At 45.2% G+C, this 10,970-nt stretch overlaps 1 protein-coding gene and 1 long non-coding RNA gene across 21 annotated transcripts; one reads left to right on the top strand and one right to left on the bottom strand.

Annotated features, from left to right (window-relative positions):
• The first annotated feature begins 1,810 nt into the window (after positions 1-1,810).
• Positions 1,811-2,699, top strand: LOC127317307 (gibberellin-regulated protein 5). Its single transcript, XM_051347839.2, has 3 exons — positions 1,811-2,046; positions 2,161-2,215; positions 2,321-2,699. The coding sequence occupies exons 1-3, from the start codon at positions 1,987-1,989 to the stop codon at positions 2,500-2,502; spliced, it is 297 nt and encodes a 98-aa protein (XP_051203799.1). The 5' UTR covers positions 1,811-1,986; the 3' UTR covers positions 2,503-2,699.
• A 1,171-nt stretch (positions 2,700-3,870) lies between these two features.
• LOC127317308 (uncharacterized) lies at positions 3,871-10,791 on the bottom strand. 20 transcript variants are annotated; one of them, XR_011749786.1, is made up of 11 exons: positions 10,029-10,791; positions 9,256-9,850; positions 8,788-8,963; positions 7,997-8,184; positions 7,833-7,914; positions 7,214-7,750; positions 6,018-6,329; positions 5,797-5,902; positions 5,567-5,679; positions 4,553-4,686; positions 3,871-4,196 (listed from the first exon to the last, which is right to left on the bottom strand). It is a non-coding gene; the product is annotated as an uncharacterized lncRNA (long non-coding RNA). The 20 variants fall into 20 exon arrangements; XR_011749785.1 differs by having other exon boundaries at positions 5,797-6,329; positions 7,214-7,291; positions 7,366-7,750; XR_011749782.1 differs by having other exon boundaries at positions 5,797-6,329; positions 7,214-7,291; positions 7,415-7,750.
• Between the last annotated feature and the right edge of the window lie 179 nt (positions 10,792-10,970).

Below are 10,970 nucleotides of genomic sequence, written 5' to 3'. Positions count from 1 at the left end.
AATTTTTTTGAAACAACTTTTCTGTATTTTTGCTACAATTGTACCATATGTTTGCTACGGGGTCTCCGGCGAGGCTCCGGCGAGCTCAGACCTTTTTTTCTATTTCATGGGCGAACCGTTTTCTGCTACATGCAATTGCTGCCGGAGGAGTTTTTTGCTACAGGCAAATCTAACCGTACATGATATCGATCCAACGGCTGGGGACCCGGTGCTGGAGAATCAGATCCCGGGGGACGCCCAGCACTTTGCCGGGGCTAACCAGTGCATTAGGATATGACCACTCCATACATGCGAAAAATCTATGCATGCGCCTCGTGATTCTCGTCGTCTTTTTTCTTCTTCAGCGTGACTAGCATGACATGTGTATGGGGAACGATCAGCACCCACTGCCACACCACATGCCGAGGACAGCAGGCGCCGTCCTCTCCACAGTCAGGGCATCTCAACCGCGCGACCCAAACCGCGCGCCCGCGCGTCCGTTTGGATCGAGCCGTACAAAAACGCGGCCCAACGCGGGGACGCACCGCAAAAGCGGACGGCCGCGGAGTCCGGAACGACGCAAACCCGGCCTAAATCTGGGCCGGGTTTGCGTGGCCGCGGATGGCACGCGGCGTCCTCGCGTGTCCGCCTCGTCCGCGCGGCTGGCCCACCTATCGGTGCCCCAGTCCTATTAAATGTGGACTGGGGAAGGGGACTGTCCATATCCAGCCCCCACTCTCTCCACTCCGGCCGCACGCGCGAGCTCGAAGCTTCCGCGCCGCCATGGCCCCAACGCGCGAGTTCCAGCCGTCCGCCAACGACCACGAGGCCGGCAGCAGCCGGCCAGTCGCGCCGCCGGCGTTCGCAATGGGGCCGCCGGTGGACGCCCGACGCGGCCGGATCTACGTCACCGTAGCGGTGGCGCGGATGTTCTCGGGACGCGGCGTCCCAATGCCGTGGGGACGTGCACCTCCCACGGGCGCACCCGAGCCCAGATCGGGTTCCGGTGCCGCCCATCCCGGCGTCCGGCCGCGCCCGCGGAGATCCGGAGGCGCCGCGCGCAGCCGCCGGCGGACCTCCAAAGCAGACCCCGCTTGCGGCGGCGACGCAAGTCCCAACTCGGGACTTGTGGTTCGAGGTGGAGCACGATGCGCGCCGGCACACGTGCTTCACCTCCGCGACGGCGCGGCCTCGCGCGCAAGCACGCACACCCGCAAGGCGGGCCGGCCGCCACCCGGCGGCCTCTACATCGGCGAGCAGCCCCAGCCCCGCACCAGCCCCGTGCCCGGGCGGAGGAGGACGACCCGGAGGCCGCAGCGGCGCTCGCGGCGTCCCGCGAGCAGAGCGATCTCGACGAGCTGGCCAAATGGCCGCACCTCGCCGAGACGCTGCGCGCCTCCGCGCTGGAGGAGGCGGCCAGGAAGGCCCAGGAGGACGCCCAGGCGGAGGCGTGGGCCTTCCTCGAGCTGGCAAACTCTGGCTAGGGTTTGCTTTTTTTTTAGTTTAAAGACCATATAGGGCTTTCTTTTGTGTAAAATTTGCTCAAAATAGGGCTAAGTTTAATGACCAACTAGTTTAAATTTATGTTTTGTTGTTTTCCTTTTTTATTTTCATTTTTGTTTTATTTTATTACAAATGCGCTGCGTCCGCGCGTTGGGCTCAGCGCGCGACCCAAACGGACACGCGGACGCGGGCCGCTGTCCGGGTGTCCATTTGGCCACCCAAACGGCCCAAAACGAACGGTCCAGCGCGTCCGTTTGGGTCAGCCGGTTGGAAATGCACTTACGCTCCCATAATAACTGCTCACCTTCCCCACCGTCCACCACCCCCTCTTTAGCTCACTGGCTCGCTGCCGGCCCAGTCGCGCGCTCTTCCTCCTCTGCCCTGCTCTGCCCTACATATAACGCAGCCGATCCAGCCAACAGATCTCAAGTCCACAATTCACTCACCTGCAACCTACCCAAGCACAGAGAGATCGAAGAGAAGAAGCAAGCGACAGCAGCACCCATGGCCAGGATCTCCTTCCTCCTCCTGGCGCTCCTCCTCCTCGCCGTCGCCTTCCCTGCGGTAAGCTCGCTTCGCTTCACCCCTCACACCTTGAGGCTCTATCCAGCCATGACATCACAATGCACGAACGTACGTCCACTGACCGCGCGCGCTCTTCACGCAAATGCAATGCAGGAGGTGATGGGAGGAGGAGGAGGACGCGGCGGCGGCGGCAACCTCAAGCCATGGCGTAAGCTCACACTCCCCGTCTCGGTCTTTCTTTACCTGATCATTCGAAAGCCAGTCTCTTGGGAAGGTCTTTCTTTAACTGACGTTTCTCCCTCTCGGCGCGCAGAGTGCTCCTCCAAGTGCTCGTCGAGGTGCTCGGGGACGCAGTACAAGAAGGCGTGCCTCACCTACTGCAACAAGTGCTGCGCGGTGTGCCTCTGCGTGCCGCCGGGACTCTACGGCAACAAGGCCGCCTGCCCCTGCTACAACAACTGGAAGACCAAGGAGGGAGGACCCAAGTGCCCCTAGCTACATTGTTTTCCCTGGCTAGCTGGGTAGGATCGAGCCTGTGCTCGACGCATCACCACTAAGCTACTCTCTGTCATTCTGCTCCTGGGTTCGATTCCATGTTTGTTGGCTAGATCTGGGTATGCTAATTAAGCTGCGTGCGTGTTTCGGCGTATACGGTGATTCAGAATTTGCACTTGAAATTCGTTTGAGATTCACATGTGAGTTACCCTCTTTTTTACTCGCTGCGGTAATTGTTGTTTTCTTTTTGGACGATGCTACGAGGTCTTACAGAGTGACCACTCTGTTTGAACACAATTATTTTCAAAAAAGGAAAGTGGTCCCAAACATTAAAGCGACATGTCCAAAACTAATACGCGTCAAGTCCGTTGCACCGAGCACACAATACAAATGTCCTACAAATATTTTGACCGAATATTTTTTTAACTGGCCATCTACCATCTTTTAAGCTGGTTGCATAAAAATCATAACGATGGAGTTAGAAATATTTAATGCATAACTCAAAATTACATCTATAACTCAAAAATTAAACCACACGAGAATTATTTTAGATAGCTTTGTAATTGTAATTTACATGTACTACCTTCGTTTCAAGGAATAAGGCGCATTTGTTTTACGTGTTTTTTGTTTGACCAAGAATTACTTCAAATAGATAAAAATTGTTTGTATAAAATTAGTATCATTAAAAAGTGCTTTTCAATATGATTCCAACGATACTAATTACATATAATATAATTAAAATTTTGTTGCTCAATTTTTATAGTCAAAGTCCATCTTGAAATACGTGTGCGCCTTATTTCTTGAAACGGAGGTAGTGGTTGGCTGTTGAGCAAACTGAAAAAATACATCCATGGGTTGATAAAGTACATTTAGAATATATGGCACTAAAGCTTTATAAATTAATAAATTACATCCAAAAATCAGAAGAAATACACCTTGATATTTCCATCATGTAGATGTAAAAAAAGTACATCAATTTTCAAAGAAGTTACATGCAGAGTTGGGGCAAAAGTTACTATTCTTACATTCATCCATGAATCTGGATGAACAAACAAGAGAATGTCAGAAATTGTAAGCTACTCTCTGTCAAGCTTTTCAATATGATTCCAACGAGTGCCCCTAGCTACATTGTTTTCCCTGGCTAGCTGGGTAGGATCAAGCCTGTGCTCGACGCATCACCACTATGCTACTCTCTGTCACTAGATTTAGATGCGTGAAAATCGCGTAGATTTACATTTTATATAAGACAGGTAGAAATAAGGAGTAAAAAGATAGTAAATTTTTAAGGTTTTAAAAAATGAAGTCAGTAGAATGAAATTGGGTTAAAGCACACAAAATTACAAAAACAGTAGTAGAAGGTAATATAAATTTACTGGGAAGCAATGTTCAATTAACTTCAGAAGGAGCAGGGTTTATTATGTTTCTCCTACAGAAACATGTACACATAGGTCTTGACATAATAATAAATATTTTTAGAGTTTACAATTTAGCGAATCATACTAAATTACAAACAAATCAACAAACATTTATATACAACCAAGAAACATGGGAAAAATATCTTATAGCATGTAAAAGTTGTTGATTCTACAGAGAGGAACAAAAGCAAGGAAGAAACACTAAAATCATCGCCTACATAGAAAATGCATTCTCGCAGCAATGGTCTTTAGTGCTTGCAGCATCAAGAGTTAACACCACTGCAAATAAAAAGATAAATTAACCAATAGTCATTTGAGATTCGAGACAACAAAAGCAGATGAACATATTCATGTAAAGCTGCACACATGCACCATGTTGTTACAACGTAGTGATGGCATACAGAAACATTCAAACTATTCAACTATTGGGCCATCTGTATTGAATAATGAAGGTACATGGAATATTACTAAGAAAATAGTGGCTATGCGATTAAGAATTGAAATTACTCCATACTACTTACTGCCATTAATACATACACATAACTGCTGATATCTTCTTCAAGGACGCATCATGCACAAATATTAATATGTTCTACACAATTAATACGAAGAGAGATGTTTTTTTTATTTCTTACTTCCTTTTAGCAGAGTAGTAGTCTCACGTAGACGGCCGTCAGAGTCATGCATATCGCAGTAGTCGTCAAAGATGTCGGCTGCCTACTTATACCGTGAGGCAGCTCGTTATCTTCTGGCAGCTAGTTGTGCAGTCCTGGTAGAAATAAAGATACTTTAGCAAATTCAAATTGGCGCACGGTCCCGTAGAGTTCGTGCTAATGCTTATTTTGTATAACCTTCTATCAATAATCAGATAAATTCATTCTCTTCATATTAAGAAATTCAAAAATTATATTTATAGGTTTTGAAAAATCGTTAAACTAAACCATAATGGTAGCTAAAATGTTGTATCCTACAAACGTGAAAAATGTCAATTCAAAATATTTTCCATTTGAGCTACACAAAAAGTCTAAATATTTTTGGAAATTTGAATCACTTTACTTGGATCCACGCGTTATTTCTAACTCATAATTTGCACGTTTGCGGGATATTTTACTGGCTACATCCTTTTTCCAACCCTACATGCCTCACTATTCTATTCTCGTAGTAGCATCTTAGAAACCTTTAATTATTTTGAGCTAAACAAATAACCATACAACTACGCATGGTATTCTCTCATTTGATGGTTTAATTTGGGCAAACGTGTGTTACTTGAAACCTGTGGAAACAATGTGACCAACTTATGTAAAGAAAAAGCAAGCACTACTATGCAGCTTTAACCTATTGCCTCACGACTGACAGAGAAGGCCACTGGCATATAGAGATGAAACTGACTTAAGGATATACAGTGCAGGGAACCATTAGTTCTGTAGCACAAAAGCCAAACAAAGTAGTATCTATGTGCATTGATTGGTAGCAGAAAAATGAACTACAAATGGATGATGTGAGCGGATGAAGCAAATGCAACGTATTCAGAGGAAGATAGGATAGCATGGAAATCAAATGAACCCATCAGGCTGCACAGCCATCACAGAAATGTCAGCAGGCATATGATTTATGGAAACCAAGCCTGCATTCATACAATATTAACTAACCTGACGGTGTACTACTCGCCAGGCTTGATAGCACCATACTTCCTGAACTCAGCTCAACAATTTCGACAGTTGCATCAACAGGCAGGCTATGTGCTCTCATTTTTGGTCTTGACCTATTGTCATAAAAGCCAGTAAGCAAGCATAAACATCAAGGTAATTATCATTTGGTATTCAGAACTATCTCAATTCAACTAAGCGGGGAAAGTGCAGGAAAACAAGACAAAACTTACAATCGATGCATAATACTTCTTGATAACATCCTGTAATCATACAATCACCACCATCGACTATATGATACAATTACCCGGAAGCAGCAACGATCCAAAGCACGATAAACTGATAATATTCAGATACATTACTTTGTTGATTAGCCGTAATTTCTTGATATATGACTTCATGGTTCATGCTGAAGTAAAATTGTAAAAACATGGAAGTAGTATAAGTAAAGTACTTATTCCAGATAACATGGATAGGTTGCCCTTTCTTATTTTCCTTTGGAAAGTACCAAATATAACAAATGTGCATGTACGAACGAACTCTGAGCAAATAAATAAATCCATTTTTCATATGTATTCCTCATCAAGCAATCGTAGGTAGCAGAGTTGATGGATTTATCAGGGCAGACTCTATTCCCTTGCCTAGCATATCCAGAAGCAATCTTGCTTGCATGTCCAATAAAGTGCTCTGACATCTTGCCTGATCTTTCAGTTGCCAAAAAAAGACTATTTTGAGCATTTGTTCCTTCAATAGCCTACACTTTATCCTAGCAAGTAAATCAATCAATCACAAGTTTTAGAAAGTTAATGCCAAATCCATGTGCCAAGAAACCCATTTTTCTTGATGTAAGGTTCCAATCTTAACAACGCTGCTTGATAAGGCAGCAATGCTTATCAGGTGCTTATGCATATAAATAACTCTTAATTATTAAATAACATGTATGGCTAAGCATATATGAAGTACATGTGTTTGGTGAAGGGGTTAATGGCACTCTTCACTCCAAAGATGTGCAAGTAAATATGTAAATCACAAGGCTACTACAAAAAGAAGTGAAAGGAAGCTGTCCTAAATTAGGGGGGAGGGGATGCTGCTTGTGTGCATATGCATGTCCCTTTGTGATTGCAGAGATAAGAATGGTAGAAGAACCATGGTAAACGATAAATGTGGTACCTCAGTAGGTCAAGAATCATAAAAAGTGTTGCTGGCACCCCTTTTCATTTTTTCAATCAATGGATATGTGCCCGCTATTTCTCTACTGTTTAACGTAAGGTCAGTAGAATTGTTAATTTTTCAGATCTTACATATAAAACTCTCAATCTAACATGTATTTGCTTCATTTCCATTTTTCTGGTTGTAGAGAAAAGAGCAATATAGAACTATGATGATTATAACACGCATCTTGCTACTTTGGATGGAGCAGCACACTTGGTCAAATTGGTATGCCCATTATATTTGTTGTTGCATGAACTCTTATCCATTTACAAAACTATGGTCACCGTTGCATAAAAACCATATCCGGCTTATTTTGAATTAGCTTTTCTTGCAGATTTGGGAGGGAATACAAAATTAGGAACATAGATATTTGTTTGAATTTTCAATGGACTCAAAAGGCAAGCAGATATGTACTTTGTCTAACATGTAGTGTCTTACCTATTAGCTTATTTTTTCACAGAAAAGCACAGTGTTTCACATAGTATACATAAATCTTCATCCCATTTCCGCAAGACCCTGCAAACAAATCATGTGAGTTTCCGCTTTCCACCATGGCTTTACTTGAAAGCTAATTAAAACTTTGCACTGACTTAGAAAATTCAAATAGGTGAATGGTAGATGTACAAGTACTCAGCTGACCAGTTGTTCTATTCGTCTACATTATAGGGGTAGTGTGAAGAAGCATCAGTGGATTTCCTCTTCTCCTCTTGCCCCTGCCTCCTCTTTACTACTCCAGAAAGTCTCAACGCTCCAGTTAAGTGGAGAACTCCCTTTCCAAGCAGTAGTAGAGAGAGGCCGTTTTCAAGCAGTAGCAGAGAGAGAAACCTAGATTTGTGGCTGCTTTCTGGATAGAAGGATGACCAAAATGGCGCCGCCCACCGGGAAGTCAAATGGCAGAGGAGGGAAATCCTCCATGACGAACCGGGGCCAGCTTCATCTCTTTTTGCCCTTTAAAATACACCTGCACCTAACAAACTGAGAATAAAATCAAATAACAACCAAAAAAACAGAAATGCAAAATATAATTGACGCCAGCCTAATTGGACTGAGGACATACATAATTTGTAGACACGTGGAGTTGGCCCGATTAAGTTTGAATCACTACCTCATGCAAAAAAAAACTTTACACCTTCTGCACACTGCAAGAAAAGTTACGCAAGTTAAATTTTGACTCCGCTAAAGCAAATTCTGCATAAGCCACATGGAAATATGTGTCAGTACCTCAACGTCATTGGGGTAGAGAAACTTCAGTCCCTTGAGATGTGCTCAGACAACAATGTTCATGACCTCTACCGTTCTCCTCACCATCCACCCACTAGTCTGATAACCCAAAACAATTCTCATTCCTTGAGACATCATCTCCGGCAATTTAGGATCCCCATCTTCTTCGGTCACGCCATGAGATCCTCCTAAAATGCACCCACATAAATCAATTAAACCTGAGGGAGATATTTAGATCAAACAACCATGAATCCAATCCTCTACAGGCTTAATAAATCACTCTGAGAAGCTAACATGTATACATTTTGTTCTTATCAGTAGCAAGTTAGGGGCATGCCTTGGGAACAACCATGCGCTGGCATATAAACAAACTGAACTTTGTATAACTAATCCTAATTTTTATAATCATAGAATCCTCTACTGGTTTCATTGATCATACAATGCAGATATTATGTACACATAGAAGATAATTAAATACCAAAATCCCTATTTTTGCAGGCCTGGCTCTGCATATATGCACCAACAACCACATGGCAATACTCCTAGGCAATGCCAAACATATTCCACATAGCTATCAGAGATCCAAGCTAGATTACATATATAAAATCAAAGGTGATAAAAGAGAAATAGATTGCTGGACACTTCAAAATTATAAGAAGCAAATGGATTATGGTGACAAAAGAGAAAATATCTACTGGAAATTCGAGAAACAATTCAATATTCATAGAAGCAAATGAATTATGATGAGAGAAACGACTTAAAGGTGATAGTATGGGAAAAATCGAATTTACCGGTGGTCATTTAGCTTCCTCTGCAAAATTAGCAACTGCATCAAATCCAACATAGGCAAATAAGACTACTGTGGATCCGGTTTCAACACCTTCGAAACCATTTGGCATAAATGGTGGCCAGTTTGATACATCCACCTCAAACACACCAGCAAATACATTGACTATGGCCTGAATATCTGCATCACGTAAGCAACTGCATTACTACATAAAGTCAAACACAGCAAAAAGCAAAAACAAGTAAATAGTTAATTGGGCAAAGACACTAAATGCGTCATATAAGGTGTTGGGTTGTTATGAAAAGACACTAAATGCATAGCTGAACCCCCATGAAGACATAAGTATTACTATAATTTTCAAGACTTAAACTGTGAGCTTATCATGTCATTTAGACAATATGGAATTTTCTGAATATTATTTAAATCGAAGTTGCAGGAAGAATTGAAATGCATGAAAAGGCAAAGGGTATACCATGCCAACTCAACAGCAACATTCTGATGTAAAAGCTCTTGGATTTTATGCTCCCTCAGTTTCTAAATTTCTTCAAGCTTGGTACACAGGTTGCGATGTAGCATTTGCATCCTGGTTCTCATACCTTGCATGTAAACAAAGCAACAAACAATAAATCTAAAATGTGTAGGTGCCCTATCAAATAAAGAGATGGAATTTAGATCTACAAAAAGGAGCTACAATCCCCCTATTAGAACTTATTCACGAAATGCTGGCCAAAATAAAAAAAACAATGACATACAAATAATCTCTTTGCCCATACCATCAAAAAAGACCAGCCTAATATAACCAAAATCTAAAGAATATTGTATACACCCTGCTCTGGAGTAGTTCATGCCAAACAAATAATTATCCATGAAACAAAACTAACGAACGTTCAGATCACACATAAAACATACAAGCCAAATCAAAAGGGGGAAAAGTCGAGTAAAATGACCAAATTGGCAGTAAGGAGCCAAATGGATTGGAGGATCATGACAACCACATTGAATCTTGAAGCATCCATCCGGTCTCCCTCTCGTCGTTGCCGAGGACCACCACCACGCGCTGCCACTTCCTGTCAATAATAATATTAGCTAGAGTTGTCATCAAGCACCTTGTGAGCATATGAAAACAGATCTGCACCAACAAATAAAGTTACAAATAAAGTTGAGATTTTCTCTGTTCCTTTGAGAGAGAGAGAGAGAGAGAGAGAGAGAGAGAGAGAGGAGAGAAAGAGAGGGAGAGGAGATAACTTGCTGGTCTCGTTTGAAGAAGAGGCGGAGGAGGGCAGGTTCCTGGGCTGCTGGTCTGCATCCTCGGTGACAAAGTAGGCCAGAAGATCGTGTGCTCCTCCTCCCAGCAGTCCCCAGCAACTCTGTGGGGGTGCCGGCCCGCCCCTTGCTCTTCCTCGCCATCAGTGGGTCGGGCGACCGCCTCCACGTATCTTCTGTCCCGCTCGTGCCCAAGGCCGGCGCCCAGCTCGTCCTGCACGCGGTGCTCGTCCCCAAGGCCGGCGCTGCTACCGCCCGGCCATGGCGAAGACGGGAGATCGGCCAAGAGGGAGTGGTGGCTGCAGCCCAAGCAGGGGAAGAGGAGGGGGCACGCGAGGGGAGGGGCAGGAGAAAATCCTCCAATCCATTTGGCTCCTTCGTGGGCTGCACCATCGCCGTCGCTGTCCGCCATGGCCGTCTGAGGGCGGAGCTCGAGCAGGGTGCTGGGGGCGCGACTGCAGCCGGCTCGGCCGCCGGAGCTCCACCTCCTCCTCCTCCCCAAGCCGCCCCGCCATGCCAGCTCCTGCGGAGGTCGCCCGCTGCCCTCGTCGCTGGCGCCGATGTCGGCCGCGCCGCCCGTCGCCCGCGCAGGAGGTGATCGGGAGAGAGGCGCAGGAGATGGAGGTGGCGGCGGGATGGGGGGCGCGAGGGGAGAGGAAGGGGAGGCGACGGGCAGAGGAGTGGGGATTGGGGAGGAGCGATTGGGGGCGTGGCGATTGGTGGAGGGCTAGCGAGAGATCGGGCCGAGCGGGGCTTTTCGCGACCCATGGATAAAACGTGGGTTCGCGCGAGGGCCTCGCGCCCTGGACGGAACGGCCGGCCGAGATCGCGCCACGTCAGCTCGATCGGACGGCCAAAAATCCAAACGTCTGTGAGAGCTCCATGAGGGTGCAGCAATCATACCGTGGGATTCTGCTCCTGGGT

Source organism: Lolium perenne, chromosome 7, assembly GCF_019359855.2.
Source record: "Lolium perenne isolate Kyuss_39 chromosome 7, Kyuss_2.0, whole genome shotgun sequence".
In the NCBI taxonomy this organism is placed as follows: Eukaryota; Viridiplantae; Streptophyta; class Magnoliopsida; order Poales; family Poaceae; genus Lolium; species Lolium perenne.
Note: the sequence above shows the minus strand (reverse complement) of the source record. Positions and strands in the feature narration are given on the sequence as shown.

Bases quoted from the DNA above. Each gene is read 5' to 3' on its own strand.
- LOC127317307 (XM_051347839.2), top strand. From the start codon at position 1,987: ATGGCCAGGATCTCCTTCCTCCTCCTGGCGCTCCTCCTCCTCGCCGTC. The intron at 2,047-2,160 runs GTAAGCTCGCTT...AATGCAATGCAG, and splicing joins TCGCCGTCGCCTTCCCTGCG to GAGGTGATGGGAGGAGGAGG. The intron at 2,216-2,320 runs GTAAGCTCACAC...CTCGGCGCGCAG, and splicing joins CGGCAACCTCAAGCCATGGC to AGTGCTCCTCCAAGTGCTCG.